The 19,496-nt window shown below is 37.1% G+C and overlaps 1 protein-coding gene across 3 annotated transcripts; it reads right to left on the reverse strand.

The window, feature by feature from the left end:
- Positions 1 to 5,067: 5,067 nt before the first annotated feature.
- On the reverse strand, positions 5,068 to 17,520 carry LOC141611925 (DNA repair protein UVH3). 3 transcript variants are annotated; one of them, XM_074430580.1, is made up of 15 exons: positions 17,288 to 17,520; positions 16,950 to 17,200; positions 16,637 to 16,794; positions 16,389 to 16,548; positions 12,842 to 12,919; positions 12,704 to 12,757; positions 11,976 to 12,160; positions 9,865 to 11,491; positions 8,892 to 9,086; positions 8,722 to 8,807; positions 8,327 to 8,579; positions 8,116 to 8,252; positions 7,687 to 7,771; positions 6,146 to 6,637; positions 5,068 to 5,794 (listed from the first exon to the last, which is right to left on the reverse strand). In XM_074430580.1, exons 1-15 carry the CDS (start codon positions 17,373 to 17,375, stop codon positions 5,252 to 5,254), a joined length of 4,392 nt encoding a protein of 1,463 aa, XP_074286681.1. In that variant the 5' UTR covers positions 17,376 to 17,520; the 3' UTR covers positions 5,068 to 5,251. The 3 variants fall into 3 exon arrangements, with proteins under 3 accessions (XP_074286681.1, XP_074286682.1, XP_074286680.1); XM_074430581.1 differs by having other exon boundaries at positions 16,475 to 16,548; positions 17,288 to 17,495; XM_074430579.1 differs by having other exon boundaries at positions 16,389 to 16,551; positions 17,288 to 17,452.
- Between the last annotated feature and the right edge of the window lie 1,976 nt (positions 17,521 to 19,496).

Below are 19,496 nucleotides of genomic sequence, written 5' to 3' on the forward strand. Positions count from 1 at the left end.
AGGCTAATCATCATTCATTTTTTCGATGGACTTGAATCATCTATTTGTTTAAGACAACAAAACAGGCTAAACTCACTCCAATTGGCTAATTCATTAGATACTAACCCAGATCTCTGATGAATTTTGTTGAAAAAGGCTCAAGTTTCAAAAACCCTAGGTCCCCATTTCAATTTGGGGTAAATATTAAGTTGGGGCTGGGTGGTTTCGTACTTTCGTGGTGGTGTTGTTATGGTGGCCGCAGAGGTGAAGTCGTCGGAGGTGATAGTTGATGGAAAGTGGTGGTTTTGATGATATGGTGAAGGAGAATGTTTGGATGAGTGTTTTTGAGGATTTGGGAGTATAATCATATGATATGGTGAAGGACAATATTAGGAAGGAAAAGCTGATGTATGTCATATGATTTGTCAAAATTTGGGATTTTTCATGTTGTTGGTTATCAATTGTGGTGGGTGTTAATTAGAATTAATTAAGAAAGAAAAGTGAAGAAGAAGAAGAAATAAAAGAGAAGAAAGAAAGCACAAAGAAGAATCAGACCAAAAAAAAGAAAAAAGAAAAAAAAAAACAATGACCTGTTGGAAAACCGGTATTAACAGGTCAATTATGGTCTGAGTTTAGTACAAGTTAAATGATGTCAAAGTTGGGATTATTCTCAGTTAAACACGAGGATAGATTAATATGAGAAGATGAGGTATAGGATGGATTATTCTCATGAAATAACCCTTAATTTTATCCCTCCTTATAACAATCGTACTTTGATCTTCGTTCGTACTTATTAATGGGTAAATTGGCGAGGTAATACGTAAAATGATTAGCTTAATGGTGATCGGAATGGTGAAGAGGCAATTTAATAAATTCATAAACAAACTAAGTTCGCGAACACAATCACTAAGATCATTGTATAGACAAATGTACAAAGTTCAAGGATATAGTATTTGTAAAGTGAAAGACATCATGAAACCAGCATACAATGGTGACCAATGGACTGTGGATGTTAGGGGTTACTCCATTAGAAATGGATATGAATGGCTAAGACCCAAACAAGCCAAGCAGGACTGGTTCCAGATTATTTGGAGCAAATGGAACTACCCTAAATATGCAATGATCAGTTGGATAGCCATGAACAATGGTCTGAAGATAAAGGAGAGACTATACCAACTCAATTGTTGCACTGATGACAGATGATGCATCTGTGATAGTGAAACTGAAACTCGGACTCATTTATTCTTTGATTGCCATTACAGTAAACAAGTGCTCAGTATGATTGAGCAGTGGTGTGGATTCAGGATTCCTGTTAGCACTACTCTTTCAAGGACTGGCAGAAGTGCAGGGACAGGTCTAAAGAAAGCAGTACACAATCTCATCTGAACTGCTTGCTATTATTACATTTGGAACCAGAGGAACAATGCAAGGGTGAATCTTCATCTACTGAGACCTGGTTATGTTGCAGATTTAATCAAGGAGGATGTTAGGAGAAAGATAAGAAGGAAACTGGATAAACACCAAACTAGAGAAGACAAAATCTGGCTTCATAAAGATAAAGAACAATAGGACGTGTTCAAATTACTTCTGATTTTGTTGGGTAATTTGATCATATACATTCATTATGGTGCACTTGTCATCCGTTAACAACCACAAATGGTCTCTTCCCCTCTCTTCGATCTTTGTGCCAAAAATAAAGATAAAGAACAAATGACAAGTGCTAAATCCCGCGCACTTTACCTTTAATATTCCAATCTTACCCTCGTCTTTAACACAAAATAAAAAATAGATCTCAACCTTCTCACACTCTCAATTTCACCAATTCACAATAGTTCGTCAATTATGGATCTTAATTCGCATATATCAGAAGTAATTTCACCGTTTTATCAACAATTTTATTAGAACACGTCTTTCAATCGCTTGAATGAATGTTTTTTTGTAAAAAAAAAAAAAAAAGGAAAGAAAATACGAATTTTACAATTAGGGTTTTCGAATGCAGAACAACAATTGAATTGGCTATAAACTTTCAGCCAATTTACAAATTTCAACGCTAATTGAAGTACTAGTGCATTGTAGCAATCAACATTCATACGAATCACCATATCAATTTACATTCATACGAATCACCATATCAATTGCTGGAAAATGCCAACGCTCCGTCGGCCGACGAGCCAATCCCTTTCCCTCCCTCTGTTGTCGGTCAGTTTATGGCGGGTGGTGGGACGGCGAGTGGTGGTACGGCGAGTGGTAGGGAAGGTGGGAGCAGATCTGGGTTTTTTCCTTTTCGGATTTTTTTGCTTTTGATTATTGTGCTCGCTAATTGTGTGTGAAAAGTGAGAGGGATAGATTCGGAATAAGAAGGAAAAATGTGCGTGATTGAGTAAATTGATGCGCGGGATTTAGCAAGTGGCATAAATAAATAAGACACTCTAAAATAAAATAAGTGAACAAACAACCGCGTTTATGTAAGTGCTTAAACTGGTTCACTATCTAGGTAGCACGGACACTTCTCTTAATCAGCCGTCCCGTGTCCGACACCGACACTCCTCGGACACACGCTGAAACGTGTCGGACGCCTATAAAGCTGTGTCTAACTTTCAACATTTATTTGGGCACGTGTCTGACGCGTGTCCATGGTATTTGGGCCGTGTCCGACGCGTGTCCATAACATTTGGACATCATTTGGGGTGAATGATGTTCTTTAGACGGGAAATGAGCTGTTGAAATAGCTTGATTAGAAGATGGGTTTTGATAGGAATGAAAATGAGTTATAATCATGGACAAGTTTTAGCTTTACTTATTTAAATTTAATATCAAATACTTATATAAAAATAAAATCGAATGTTTATAACTATAAAATATATATTTTATTTATTAAATTTATATAACGTGTCTCGTGTCCTAAATTTCATGGGATATCGCGTTACGTGTCCATGTCCGTTTTGGTGCTACCTAGTTCACTACTTCCTCCCATCCAGACCAAAGGTTACAGTTGCTTTATCACACTTGTCGAGGGATGTTTTGTAACGTGCATATCTTTAGTTACACATTATTAAAAATTATAAAAATTTGATATTCTTATAAAGATTCAGCGACGATAAATCAAACAAGATCTCACATGACTATATTTTGTCTTATTGATTAAGAATAATATCAAAGATTCCTTATACATGTTGAATAGTGTCAAAAAAGAATCAGAATCTTTAGTGCGGATGGGAGGGAGTATGTCTATGTCTATTTGTAAACCAGGTCATAATATGTATCTAATCGATATTTCTATAGATTGGTGCTTATTGGTTACATCAAACATATCTTCACGCCTTTTTTTACCCACCGTTGTTTTTATATAAAATCACTTTCAAGTTTCATTACCAATTTGGCACCAAGTAGGCATCTACCATCACTATGTCCCCGCCTAAATGTGTGATCGACATGCATCCTGCATCACCATTATTTATTTCAACTAGCTACTTCCATATCTTTTTTTTTTTTTTTTTTTTTTTTTTTTTTTTTTTTTTTGAACGAACCCGCGCCGCTACCTACCTTTGTGAAACCCAGTAAACCACGGACGTCTTCAGCCTGCAAAACCACGATACTGGGAAACCACCCGGGGTGACAGCTCGAAATCTATTGGCGTGGACTCGGGCGAAGAATCTTTCCACATTTTTCTTTCTTGGGGAGGAACAATCTGGTCTCGCTTTAATTTCACCCAAGTTTTAACCACTAAACTCCACTCTTGCGGACGCTACTTCCATCTTTATCGACACACAACTGCTTATTTTTGTGGAAAGGAGTTTAGGTACATGGATTAATACCAATATGTGGTCCATTCTTCACCGAATCCCAAACCAAAATATTAAAGAAAGATAAAAGATAAATTAATGCCGATATGTGCTCATTTATTTCTAGTAAATGTTAGTAGTACTCTATTATTTACAGTACATCTTTTGTCGGCTTAACCAAAATATTACACTACATCTTTTACATATAGGTTGATGTCGAGTAAACCACACTATAAGGACCCAAATTATCTTTGTATATTACTTTGAGGACCTCACTTATTGTTGTGTAGTTTTAAGGACCTCATTATGTGCTTTGGACCAAAATATCCTTATCTTTAATTTATAATTTATAGATGTAGATATTTTCTTAAAAATTCGAAACAAGGTAAAAAGTTTCAAGCCATAGGCATAATATATTTTGTGAGTTTAATTTTACCGTCGGTACCAAATACTGTTATCTTCATTTATTATTTTTTCTAGATTTTTTTGGAAACGTGGAAAATATTTCTTTTACGGGATTTTTTTGGTGATGAGAGGACCGCAACCGCTAAAATGTGCATTGGGTAAATCCCGGGTATTCACGATTGCCTGCAAACCAAAATTTATCTTTACAAATTCAATTTTTTTATCAGTTAGTCTCTTTTAAGACGACATTATTCGTTTTAAACTTAAGACGAGTCAATTACATATCACTTGTATATATAAAAAAATGTATAGGGAAAAATAATATATTTGTCTTATATACACAAGTGGTATGATATTTGACCGAGAATTTGTGTTTTTATGTAACACTTATTTTAATTTGTTTTCATCTAAACCAAACTCATTATTAATATTTATGGCGGACATTGTAATTAAAATTTATTAGTTGTTGGTTACATTAACCATTATAAGATAATTAAGAAAATATTTATCATTTATATTACTTCTCAATGATAAAGTGTCTACTTTACAAGTCCAAGGAAATTTCATTCCAAAACCGATTGGCAATGGGAGGAGTAACACCTGGGTTATAAGTTAGATCACTCATCTCTATTTTTCCGATGTGGGAGACCTACATGTGATTCTTCACACCCATTTGTTAATTTTTCCCAATTCATTTCACACGATCTTCAAGACGGGACTTTCTCCGTAAAAACACGACTTGTATATATAAATTGTTAATTGAAAAACTACTTGAGTGAATTAGTTTTCATAAGAAATGTAATTATTTTGTTTTTTTATTACTAATAATTTTAGTTTTTATTTATTTATGGTTAAAGTTGTTAATTTCAATCCTTAAAAACAAATTGGGAAGAAAAAAGTGTGGGAGTAATAAATCTAAGGGTATTTTGGTCAAATTTATATGGTGAGGTCCTTAAAACCACCTAACAATAATTGAGGTCCTTAAAACAACACTTGTTGATAATTGGGGTCCTTGTTGTGGAGTTTACTCGGTTGATGTCGAACCGTCTTTGCTTAAGTGTGACCAATGACCAGATTAGTATACATCATGTTTTCCTTTTCTTTCTTCTCAGAAAAGGAATAGCACTGAAAGCGTTCACAGGGGCTCTAGTATCATCATCTCCATTTTTTGCCATGTTAGATGGACTAACATGTGTTGATTTATGTCCCTCACTCGGATTAAGATCTTGACTCTCCAGATGCTCAGCATCATTTGCACAAAATCCACCACCCATTTGCAGACATTCACTATCATCATCATCAGCAGCAGCAGCAGCACCAGCAGCACCAGCACCCTTGCTTTGGATTGAAATCTCCTGTTTATTCGTCAATTCCACATTTTCATCAGCACAGAATCCACCTCCCTTTAACAGGTAGTCTCCAGACAACACATCATCATCACGTGTCACTTCTTGTTGTCTTCTATCTTTGGTCATATCAATTTCATGAACATCCTCAAACTCGAATGGTATCTTTGGTCCTCTTTCGTCGTTCCTATGTTTCTGACTGGTACTAGTCGGAGACTTCGTTGGTGTGTCACTTTCGTCATCTTTGTCCACATAATTGGTGGCTTTTCGGGCACGCTTTGACTATAAATAGATGCACATAAGTATGCAGAACCATCATTAAGAAAAGAAAATTCAAAAAACCGACAACTTGACTCGGATCACAGCGACCGGGCTAGAACCAGAAACGGTCATTTGCAACTTGAGAAATGATGAGCATAATGGTGCTGCCTACTCTTTAAACCAAAAAGATTAAATTCTTATGAGTCTAAGATCGACAGATCGAGGTTTATCTTTCCAACAAAAAAAGGGAGTCCTTCAATTGGTCTGGAAAATAAAAACTAACATGGATTTTTTTGGCCCGAGTTAAAGCTACATAAAGTAATGGTAGTTTTGGTAATAGATGGCAGTCAAGCAAGATGGGAGACAACTTACCCTTCGCACGCTATGAGGCAATGGATCATTTTCAGATTGCAAGACATGCTCATGCTCATCACTGCTTCCAACAAGGCTGCAAATGGTGATATCGTCGAGATCAGAGTCGGAGCTTTCCATTCTCCTACCTCTTTTAACACCCTTTCCACTATTACCTCCTCTCGCTTTACCACAAGCACTGCCATCCACTCTCTTTTCTTCTGCTTTATCGATCAGCTGCAATTTTTCTGCCACCTTCACATCTCTTTTCTTTGACTTTGACCCTTTAGATGGATTCTTTATCTCACCAACACCATCTTTCTTTTTTGTGTTACTTCTATTGCCACTGTTTTCTCCTCTTTTATTCACTTCTTTAGATAGCTCATGCAAATCATCAGTGTCAGCCAAGGACCGTTTACCTGTTATTCCTTTTACAGCTTGTCTTATTCTCTTGCTACGTATGTTAGCAAATTTTTCATTGAAACTGTAAAATGCTTCTAGCCTCAATTGTGTCTTCATGAACAAAACAAAAAACGTAACAAAAAAAAGATAAGTGATCTTTAAAATTAAACAAACACAAAATCATCAGCAGCAAAGGGGTGAATCAAACAAAAGACACGAGACGATCCAATGTAAAATCACAATAAGAATATCTCCCCTACCCTGCACTCTTAAAGGCTCCTGCCTCAAGCGATGAGGGGATATAATGCATGGAGTCCTACCCCCATGTCAAACACAGTGAGGCTGTCACTACATAGCTACTAATGACCCAAAATTAAAATTGCAGGCTGACAGTCAACTATTTAAAAGATTAAGAGGTCATTATATTACTTAAGAGCATGTGGCATGCTAAAAAACAGGATTAATTGAACCCATATCCCAACTATATTACTTAGACTCGGGTACATATTGAAGTGACAGACTCGTCATGGAAAATTTTGAGACACAAAACTATGTTCCAAAATGAGGACGAATAAGATGACACGTCCAAGAAAAAGTTTTATTCGAAAGTACAATGTATTTACATTTTACAGTTTTCATAGTGAGATAGATACTCTGAGGTTAAGGCTTAAAATCATCAAATATCATACAACTAAGTGTTTCCTAATTTGGGGCATTAGTAGCTATGTAGAAATAGCCTCATTGTGAGACACTCTCATCATTCAATAGTCATATAAAAAAACTACATGGAAACCTTAAATCTCCCGAGGAGTCTTATATAATAGCTTAGTTTACTCCTGACTCTTCATATTAGCTGAAACAGGGGAACTCAGGTCATTAGAGGTTCCAGTCAACATTTTCTGTTAGGCACGGCAGGCAAGAATTATCAAATACATATTTTTGGTCATGGGTCATTTGAAAATAACCTATCTGTTATTGCAAGTGAAACGCAGCATAAGCCCAATCCCCTCTTACCCTGCTTTGAGCGAGAGTTTCATCATAGGCACTGGACTAATAATCATGAAAGGGAACAAATACACGTTTTTTAATTTTCACAGAAGTTAACTACTATAATGCATAGTGACTAATAAAACGTTCTCGACATTTATAGGGAAACCAACCTCATGCTTGTTATATTCCTTGAGAACAGGAAGAAGCAATTCATCAGCTTTCTGGTTTGCCCAAGCAAACTTTTCGGAGCACAATCTGATGACAAATACAACATGCTTTGTAATGCACCTTTGGCAGTGTTCATATCTCTCTTCTCTACTATCACTTCTCTAAGACTATATATGCTTCAGATACTTTACACATCTTCAGTAGAGCAACTAGCAAGTGCTTAATTGCTAAAGTCCAAAGTGATCCATTTATGGTCAAATTTAATTTGTAAATTTGTCTTTTGATAGAGTTAAACTTCATGATATTAATTCAATTCTAGTTCAAGAAAAGGGTTAGCCAAACTTGTAAAACGACCTCATCCAATATTCTAATGTCAATGAGATACTGTCTACCATGTAAGAACAACGGTAAGATCAATACACACAACTTGCCTGCGGAGGGAAAATATATCAGGCTTGCCCCAAGAAAAAGGCTCAGCTGAGTTATCCACTTGTGGACTTTTGTATGCCGAGATGACCGCCTCACTTGGAAAAGAAGCAGGGAAATGCCAATTCTTGCTTATATTTCTCTGTGGATACAAAAACATCAATTAGAAAAAGAAGGAAATTGGGAAAGTATCAGGATTGTCAACTCACACGTTACATGCTTATTCATGAAGATCTGTTGTCTTTTTCTGCTGTCTGCATCTTCATTGGCCTCATTTGCGTCTGAAGTGCTACAATCAGCTGTGGTAGGTACTTTTAACCCATTTTTCTTTGAACTCAACCCTGTTTGGAGCCCCCCTTTTCCAAGAATGGTTGGATCAGGGGAATCTACCCACTCCCGAAATTTATGGAAACCGTCATCGTCGGGGAATGCATTTACTACCTCAATAGCGTTGACTATGCCAATTCCACTGGATTACCACCAAAAAGAACTTAAAGCACGCTCGGGTTTATTAAAATAAAATTGCTTGGCATGTACAGTTTCCAAACAGGAAAACACAAAAAATACTATCAGCATGCAAAGTAATACAAGAATTCAGACATCTAACACACCTGACACCTTCAGTATAATCACTCCCAAGCAGTAAAGCCATGCGAATTAATTTCTCGGTGTTCAAACCTAGCTCACTCTCAATATCCTGACAAAGGCGAATTCAAGTGAAATAAGCAAGAAAAAAAAGTAATTTAGAATCAAAAGGCTTGAGCTAAGAGTATATGCCAACCTTTAATAAGTACGTTTCGACATACTTCCGGTCGTCAAAAATATTTTTGAACACACATCGGGCTCCAAAGAGGAATACATCAGAATCATCTGTGACAACACCATCCACAAGGTTTGCAAGCTCCAAGAAAGCACACTGTGCTTCTGCCTCCATTGGTGCAATTATATACGGCAAGCCAAACATCTGAAGCAATTCCTGAATTTCAAACAAGCAAATAAAATTGATGTCAATGGTTACTCATTGAGTATTCTCTCAAGGTGAAGCAGATAAAGCTTCAGCTAGAGAGTATCCAAGTTTTCCTTCTGCTTGATAACATCTTTACCTGAAATAAATTTTCTCAACAACAGAGCGCCAGAAAGAAAAGTAACTGTGCAACAGATCCATTTTCAAACTGAACTATCATTATTTTCCTAATTGTGCGCAAAAAAAAAACACACATCCATATTGTAAACCAAGACGAAAAACAAGCCCACCTATGAACCATACGCTACTTTAAGCGAAATAAATTTGTTTCGAACATATTGCTACAGAACAGTGAAACAGATTTATCCTTAATCATGCGCTTAGCTAGATCATTTTTAAGGGGTATACGATTAAGTTAATTCAATGCAAGCCTAGCTCTATAACTGGCATAAAATGAGCTTGATGACCCAGACTTAGAACTAAAAACTTATACAACGGCCAACTTGTATCCTGTCATTAGGGCATTAGGCTTCATCAAGAGCTCAAGACAAAATGAAAGTATATTAATATTTTGATGAGATTATGCTTCAGCTAGACAGAAAAGAAACTATTGTGTATTAACTTAAGGAAGGGGACAAGAACCGACAGGGTGAACATGTAAGTTAAGCCTCACTAGTAAGATCGATCCACAAAGCATAATTGCATAAAGTGATAAACGGAGACACACCATGGTCAGCCATCTTCATCAAGATTTAGAAAGGAAAAAAAACAGACAAGATTAAGCTAATACCTGACATTCCACAAACATTTCATTATTTACAGATTCCGCATTACGTTCAAGTTTCTTCTGCTCGTTCTCAAGATCTTTATATTCTTTACCAAGCACTAACAATTCATCCTCTAAAGAAGCACTAAAAAGTTCATTACTAATATCCTCTTCATGGGGAGCAGTAAGCTGTGCATCATGACTTGTTTCTAGTAGACTAACAAAGCCCATGTCATCTTCAGCAACCTTTCGCTGGGTATCAGCATGAGATGTCTGTAACCCTGATCCTGGTGTCCCATGTCCAATGGGCAATTCAGATGTGCTTACTGTAACCTCCTCATTGGCGAGGTCATCTGCAACAAGAACTGATCGTGAGTTGCATAAAGATCCAAACGCCGTGACAGTTGGTACACCTGTCCCATTGTCGCCCAAATTACCAATTTCAGCATTTTCTGCGGAAGTCTTAGACTGGTGAAAATGCAAGTTTTTATTGCCTTCAGAAATGCTTGAAACAGCCCTAGAAACATCATCAACTGCAGAATCCGAGTGCTTGAAAGAAGTACAAGAAGCAGAAGCATCCATAACAGCCAAGACACTCATTTGGTCATTTTCAATAATAAGGGGTTGAGGTTGGTCAATCCCAGTGAAAACTTCCCCCACTTGTGAGATTAGCTGAGGGTCATCGCTTCCCAACTTCAGCATATTAGACCTCGACTTCCCAGAACTCGGGAATACACTACTTGTCATTTCACAAGTTATATCCCCGAGGCTCCTCTTTATAGCCTCTTGCAAAGCAAATTCTTCTTCAGCAGACCCCTTCGAAACAGCCTTTGAGAGATTGGCTGAAAATTGTTGTTCTTCTTCACAGTTCTCGGAGATGGTTTTCTGCGATTCTGCCCTAATATCATTATCATCGGCATTGTCCCCACAAGACGTGTTAGCTTCTAATATCCTATTGGTTGTATTAGGGCCCATCTCCCATTCCAAATCAGACTCATTTTTGTTTGTGTCTTCTGCATGAAAGAAAATTGTTTCCGGATTATCTCTGTCACTTAAAATATTACTTCGCTTAACACTGCTGACATCTTCCCATTCAACATCTGAGGCAGAATTATCATCAGAATGCAAACTTAATGGACTTCCAGCAACCAAACGAGTGAAAATTGAATCATCATCATCTATAGACACAGGCCTCCCATCATCATTGAAAGATATTTTTATAGAGCTTTCATTCTTTAGAGAATCAAGGGCAGCAGTCTCTAACAGTGACTTCTGAGGGCTGTGATGGTCACAATTAAGCATCTCTATAGATCGGCCTTCAGAAACAGATTTTCCTGAAGAGCCAACAGCTGACTCGAGTTCAGTCACCTCAATTATTCCATTATTAGCAGTTGTCTTCTCATTTTCAGATTCTTTCATCATCTCAATGTTCCTTTGTAAATCACGTGTCATGCGGATGCCCATAGCCCTTCTCGTATGAATGCGTTTACGCCCTCTCTCATCAACGTAAGTTTCAACTTCAGCACATGCTGATCCAGGTTCAGCATTCCGCTTCGACCCAGATGCAGAAATGACGTCAACAGCATCTGATGAAGGCTCCTTTTTGTCCGATATGTGTGAAAAATTTTGAGCTCCACTTGACGCAAGAACTCTGACATACACAACAGAATAAATAATCAGGCTTACTTTACAAAATCGTGCCTCAGGCAGGCCCTGCCACAAGGCTTCATGAGCGCATGCCTCAGGGTGCCGTACGCGCCCCTCCTAGGTATGGGTGAATGGCACACCTAGCGAAGCGCAAATCTCAACAAATTTCATATCTTTCTCTTCTAGTTCTTGGTTATTCTCTTCTCTTTGCCCCATCACCCATTTCTTTATCTTAGACCTCGTTAAATCAATAAAAAGATAATTTTAAAGAAATTGTACATTGAAATAAATTTGTATGCTTTGCCTCACGCCTTGCACTAATAGCCATGGGCCCTCGTCACCTCGATGTACCTCGCACCTTATAAAACCAAGTAATCGAGTACCACTCAAGAAATTCATGGCACATTGCACGTTTCTACCACAGGACAAAACAACTATTTGGGAAAGCATATAGTACATTTCAACTAGATGACAATAGCTGAGCTTACTGTTTATCTCCAGAAAAGGATGATGAGAAAATGAATTCCCTATTAGCTTCAGATGCTATGCGAGAAGTCTGAACACCACCTACTCCCCTCCCTGCGGCAGCTTTTTGCACTTCATCAATTTCTCGACGAAAAGCAACTGTTTTAAGATAGGCCTCAATTTGGAGTTCAGAAAATTTCTGAGGAGCCTGTTAAGTACCAAAGGTACACATGTGACACATGATTACAACACACTATTTATTCAAACGCCAAATGGACAACTAATTATTTTAAGATAAAACGATTCTAAATAATAATGGCACGCCTTTGTTCAACCATATCGCTAAGATAGTAACTCAATACAAATCCACTAAAACATATGCCAACTCGAGTAAAACTACCAGCTACCGTTTTCGTATATTAGGCGAAGAAAAGACATGCCAATTTTCCAACTTTCAGAATTATCACATAAGTAATATAGCGTAATAGTTAGATCAATTGGGGAATATCATGCAGCATCAAGCTGAAAATTTCAAGCCTCAATATCTTCCAATAAACCATTTAACTCTAGCTTAGATCTAAATGAGCAGTAGCTCGTTGCTTTATTAGGACTAACATAAAACAACTTAAGAAAGAAAAAATGGGATTGCAAAAGTTTCACACTATAAATTTTGAAGTGTCAAAAATAAACAATACCAAAAACTAACCACCTACATGCCTCAATACATCTTAAAAGAACTTGTGGACTTTACCTTCTTTACTTTCTGATACTTCTGTCGGTTCTCAGCCATCAATTTTTCCCTCATCTACAGAGAACATATTAAAATATAAGGCCCAGCTAAGAGGAAAAGTTAAGAAAAAGGACACATTAAAATAGAAATTAAATTTACCTGAACAAGAAGATCAAGCTGCATAGATGGCGGCAAAGCAGCTAATACAGAGGGATCCACATTTCCATCTGTTATTGGCTGCAAAAGTCAACTAATTAACGTCAGCAGGCTGAAATAATCACTTGATGTATAATTTCAGTAAATGGAAAAATATTAAATATTAACAACAAAAACAATGCCCAAATGCCCAAATGCAAAAAAAATAAAAAATAAATAAATAAAAACTTGGTATTAATTTTTCAGGCACATAGGAAATGGATCCCTACAGCCTTCTCTCTTTGAACAAAACACAAAAAATTGTTTTTGAATGACACACAACTTATAATGTGTCAAGATTTGCCTCGACCAACTACTAATTTATATTGTAATCCCTCCATTCCACTTCTATTGTCCCCCTTTCCACTTTGGGAATGATTTAAGGAAAAGTGCTAAAATAACAAATCTACCCCTTGAATTAAAGAGAGTACGAACAACGTTATTGTGATTGAAGAAGTGATAGTTAAATATCAAAGCGTAAAATTGAATGTTTACTCAATTTCCTTACTGTATTTAGAAAGGAGACACTTAATTATCGATAACTTTAGAAGTAAGAGGGGACTACTAAAGTGAAATGGAGGGAGTAAGGCTCTGTTCTTTCTGGCTTTTTAGAGCCGAATCGAATCGAGCTGAATCGAATGGAGTCAATCAATCGAATGGAGCTAAGTTTGAAATCGAAATGAATCGATTGGATGATGATGATGATGATGATGATGATGATGATAACAATAACAATAACAATAACAATAACAATAACAATAACAATAACAATAACAATAACAATAACAATAACAATAACAATAACAATATCAATATCAATATTAATATTAATATTAATATTAATACTAGTAATTATACTAATTTGAAGGATTAACTAGGTAGCCACCATGAACCACGGTTCACCGTCAATCTAATTAGGTGAAATAATGGAGCACCGATTTGCTAGATTGATGTTCAAAATCTAGACGTTTATCATCCTAATTTGACTTATTAGGTAGCCATCACGAAGCACCAACAATCCTAAATTCATTAATTAGATAAATAAAAATTGGCATACCCTAATTTCATTTTTAACAAATAAATAAAATTTGGTTGATTAATTAAAACTCAACAAATAATATTAATAATTGATAACAAGTAAATTAATTTATTATTTGATAAATTAGAATCCATCTTGTGAGTTTTAAGTCATTTGAGCAATTAAATTAAGTTTTAGGGAAAATATTGATTTAAGAGTTCACTTGGTTCAGTTTTAGGTGAAAAGGGTACAAAATAGAACGTTATGAAAAAGTGTATGTGAAAGAGTAAAGTTCGTATATGAACAAATAATTAGGTATTAATAATAGTAATATTAAAATTAACAATGTTATTAATAATATTATTATTAATTAATATTCATGTTCATATTAATAATAATAATAATAGTAATAGTATTAATTATATTAATATGAATATTATTGATTTTAATAACCATAATATTCATAATAATAACAATAATGAGGATGATTAATTAATAATATTATGTCCGGGAGATCGACTATGGATGCGATTTTTATCATGAGACAGTTGATGGAACACCATCGGGACAAGAAGAAGGACTTGCATATGGTTTTTATTGACTTGGAAAAGGCATATGATAGGGTACCAAGAGAAGTACTTTGGTGGGCTTTGGCGAGAAAGGGTGTATCTCGAAAATATATTGACCTCATAAAGGACATGTATGAGGGGCTACTGCAAGTGTTCGCACTAATGTTGGGTGGTGGTGGTGGTGGTGATGATAATGATAATGATAATGATAATGATTGGCTGAATTTAGTGGAGTTGAACTGAATAGAGCTGAACTTAATAGAGCTGAGCTGAACTTAATAGAGCTGAGCTGAACTAAAGTGAGCTGAAAATAAGCCAGAAAGAACAGGGCCTAAGAGAGTAAATATTTGGCTCCTACATCTTAATAGGAGGGGATGGGGAAAAATTGAGAACCCATCCTCCAATAAAAGTATAAAACAATGTACATACTTGGCGTTGTTAAAGCTAACACATGCAGGATCCACTCCTTTTCGTATAACCAAAGCACCTCACAACATAATGTAGGTTTAGCGAGGCCGGAGGTAGAGAACCAGGGACAATCACTTTTGATGGGAGCATTATTCAAGGATCTGAATTTTTTCTTTATTTAGGGTCCATTATTCAAAAAGATGGAGAATTAGATGGGGATATGTAGAGGTGGACATTGGGCTGGGCCGGTGCGGTGCGGGCCAAGGGCGGGCTGGGCTGGGGTAGAGCGGCACTGGCACGGCACTAACATAGGACCGGGCTGTGCCGGGCCAGGCTGGGCTGGTTTTGATTAGGCCCGGGCACGGCACTATAGGGGCGGGCGGGTTACAATTTTTTTTTTAAAAAAAAAAAACGGGCTGGAAACCGGGCTGGGTTGAAAAAACCCAACACTAGCACAGCCCGTAGGGCTGACCGGGCTGGGCCATGGGCTGGCCGGGCTGCTGAATTTTGGCCCGTGAGGCTGGGCCGCTATGTTGTCCAGCTCTAGGGATATGGCTCATAGGATTAAAGTAGGGTGGTTGAACTGGAATGGTTTCAGTGGAAGAGTGCCAAGGGATTTTTATGTGATCCCGGCATGCCCCATAGACTAAAGGGTAAATTATACTGCACATAAATAAGACTTGCACGGTTGTACGGCTCCGAGTGTGGGGCCATGAAACACTGTCACATTCATAGTACGATGGATGTGTGGCCAGACGAAGAAGGATCAACTTAGAAATGAGATGGTTAGAGAGAAGGTCAAAGTTGACACGATAGACGATAAGATGATGGAGAACATATTAAGATGGTTTGGACAAGTGAGAAGGAGACCGATTAATGCCCCGGTTAGAAGGTTAGAAGGCTCCTGGGGATCAAAAAAGATTGTGAGGGGGTAGAGGTAGACCTAAGAAAACCTGGATAAAGGTCGTTGAGAATGATTTGATATTCCTTCGGATTGATAAGGACATGGCAATCTCAAGGATCAGAGCCTTAATCCCAAAATGATTTGGGGTCGGCTGACATGAATCATCCTTTAGAACCGTCCATGGGTGAACGCACACCTCAAAAAGCGAAAAAATAGAAAAGAAAAATTGAAAAACAAAAGGGAGTGAATCATAATACAAAAGCCATGTAAATTTATAGGTTTTAAAATCGAAGTCCGGATTTCTTTTATAAAAACTTAGAATTTAAATCGAGAATAAAGATTAAAACGATTTTGAAAACCGAAGTAAAACTTAAGGATCCGGAACTTATGAATGTGTCATTAGAACTAGATCAAAATACATGTAACTTCACTGAAGTCTGGAACCAAATAAAGCACTTGCCATGGTGACATGGTCAATTCTGTCAGGGGAAGTTTGAGAGCACACTTAAATCATACGCCAAATCATGTAACTTCCGCATTTCAAACTATTAAAAGGAAGTCCCTGGTAAAAACCATTCACCAGCTGATAAAAAGGTAAAACAGTAAAACTACCATTATCATCTCTTCATCATCAGCACTTTCCTCATCCTCCACAGTAAATTCTGAAGTAGATGTATATGTAAATGCTGATGCATTACCATGAGGGGAAGCACAAATTGATGCAGTGCTATTAAGTCCACCACACTCCTCAGCTACAATAGATGCTGCAAGCCTGCTTCGGTCAAAAAGGCACTAAAATAATTGTTTCCACAGTGATTAGATGTTCAGAATCTAACTGTGCAGTGTGACAAAGCACTCACATTTCGTCCAACATCTCCTGATTTTTAGCACCTGAACCAGCATCATTTTTCTCCACTGTGTCAGATTGCTCTTTCATGACTTCCTTTCCCTTAGAATTCCTAGCGCCAATCTGATCCTTGAGATTCTCAGCCATGTTACTTAACCTCATTGCTTTAACCTGCAAGAAAGAATCATCATTAAATTAGAAAGAATGAGATTCCGTAACTTTACTAATGTTAGAAGCATTCTCGAGCCTCACATTTACAATTGGCGGTTATCTAGTTAGAAAACTGAATAGAATTCAATCAACAAAATGATGATTGAAGCACCTACTTGATTCAAAAACAATTTCTCAGCAGTCTTACGAATCTTAGCCTGAGCATTCTCCCTTTGGCGCCTTCGGGCAATAACGGTCCTACGCTTCAACGCAGGCGTACCACCATCAAACACGAAGACCGGCTTGGTACGAAGAAACAAAAGCTTACAAATACGGCGAAAAAACCCTAACAAGTGAGCATTCCTAACCATTTCCCCCTTCTCATCCCTCATCGCCTTCATAAACTGTACCATCCATATACTTGCATCTAATCGACAGTACAAATTGATAGGATCAATAATAAAAATTCAAAAAAAAAATTAGGGTTTTGAAAAACAACAAAAGGAGAAAGTACCGATAGCGAGGCGTTTTCCAGAGAGGGTTTCAACGGAGACACGGCGGCCGACGGGGGCGAGTAGGTCCCACAGACCGTGGACACCCATGTTGTTCTATTCGTTTCGTCTTCTTCTTGTAGTGTTTTGTGTTTTTCGTTTCCGATGCTATTACGGGTTTTTGCCGCCATCCAGGTAGTTAACCGGTTTTACGCATATACTAGTATTGGTGTCCGACTGCCTGACCTCGGTATCTGCTTTAAAATTTATTTTTAATTAAATAAAACTAATTTAAAATTGCATAACTCATAAATTTATGAGAAATTATGGTGGATGTCAATTTAGAGGTGGCAATCGGGTCAGTCGGGTCGGGTTTGGGTCGGGTCAAGCCGGGTCGGGTCAGGTCAGTTTCGGGTCACTGGTCATCGGGTCATGTTGGGTTACGGGTCATCATCGGGTCGGGTCAGTTTCGGTTTCGGGTTGCAATATTCTCGTGTCGGGTTTGCTCGGGTTCGGGTCGGGTCATTCGGGTCGGGTCAGACTTGCCAAGTCTAGATCTAGGTAGCACCAAAACGGACACGGACACGGACACGGACACGACACGGACACGTGACACGGCATCCCATAAAATTTAGGACACGGGACACGTTATATAAATTTAATAAAATATATATTTTATAGTTATAAAGATTCGATTTTATTTTTATAAAAGTATTTGATATTAAATTTAAATAAGTAAAGGTAAAACTTGTCCATAATTATAACTCATTTTCATTTCCCACCAAAACCCATCTTCTAATCAAGCTATTTGAACAGCTCATTTCCCGTCTAAAGAACATCATTCACCCCAAATGATGTCCAAATGTTATGGACACGCGTCGGACACGGCCCAAATACCATGGACACGCGTCGGACACGTGCCCAAATAAATGTTGAAAGTTAGACACGGCTTTATAGGTGTCCGACACGTTTCGGCGTGTGTCCGAGGAGTGTCGGTGTCCGACACGGTGTCAGACACGGGACGGCTGATTAAGTGAAGTGTCCGTGCTACATAGGTCTAGATGTATAAGTCCATGTGCAAATGAATGTCAATTATTATAGGATTATTCTAGAATGTCTCTTTACATTTCAATTTTATAACCCCTCCTTGTATATTTGTATACTAGTTTGAAAGCCGTATTTCGTACGGGTTAATGACCTTGATTATTTTAAAACTAAGTTATAGAACATTGTCGAATAGGTGTTTCGAAATTCAAATCCGGGTGTCACATAATTCTAAAAAAAATGAAATATCCTAATTCCTTATGGTCTCTTGATACATATTTGATTCTAAGCATTAAATAGCCTCTAAAGCTTTGTTATCTCGAATTTTAACAAAACTTATTAAGTACTAATCATCATAAGTGCAAGGGTATCAGGAGCCCTTATGATTAATATAAAGACATGTGTGAAATTAATAAATAGTTTACATTTGTTGTATTTTGTGAGGGGGAATAAAGCAAATGTAAACTATTGACAGGGACGGAGGGAGTATATATTTTGTTTGAACCATATACCTACCCTTCAAATATGGACAATTTACTTACACATGTAATGCTTTTAAATTAGTCATTTCAATTTTTTTTGTTAATTAATAAGACCGTCTTACATAACAATAATAATAATAATAATAATAATAATAATAATAATAATAATAATAATAATAATTAATCTTCTAATTACTGATACACAAAGTTCATTTGTATGCTCTTTTTTTCACAAAGCACATGTAATGTATACTCCTATGATCATCTTATTGCTATCATTCCACCGTAAAGGCGTAAAAGATAAACTCATCTATGTTTTTAATAAGTCCATTTTATATACATTTTAACCCCTTATTTTAGCTCTATTTTACATGTCATTTGCACTAATATTAGTGTTTGTGAGCTAATTTCGTGTTCTAGTTGTGTTTGCTTGTTTTTCATTGTGTTTTGTAGGAAATTAAGCTTTTAGTAGCTTTTTCCCGTCAAAGTAGTAAGTACAAGAGTTCACGAGGCTAATGAGAGCAAGTCTTGATCATGCAAAGGACTTTCGGGGAGTATAGGGGCATTTTGGGAAGAAAAAGAAATCCCGAGCATGAAGTCATGCTAGCTTGGGTTGATGCACAAGTAAGGAAATCAAAGTTAAGCCCAAAATGAAGTCCATAAGAGCTTACATTGGATACTAGAAGCCCCTAGGATGCCTTGGACG

The sequence above is a fragment of the Silene latifolia genome, chromosome 11, assembly GCF_048544455.1.
Source record: "Silene latifolia isolate original U9 population chromosome 11, ASM4854445v1, whole genome shotgun sequence".
Lineage (NCBI taxonomy): Eukaryota > Viridiplantae > Streptophyta > Magnoliopsida > Caryophyllales > Caryophyllaceae > Silene > Silene latifolia.

Excerpts from the sequence above, each read along its gene's own strand:
- LOC141611925 (XM_074430579.1), bottom strand. The coding sequence starts at position 17,375 with ATGGGTGTCCACGGTCTGTGGGACCTACTCGCCCCCGTCGGCCGCCGT. Across the intron at positions 17,201-17,287 it reads TGGAAAACGCCTCGCTATCG|ATGCAAGTATATGGATGGTA; the intron begins GTACTTTCTCCT and ends ACTGTCGATTAG. Across the intron at positions 5,795-6,145 it reads TGCCTCATAGCGTGCGAAGG|TCAAAGCGTGCCCGAAAAGC; the intron begins GTAAGTTGTCTC and ends ATCTATTTATAG.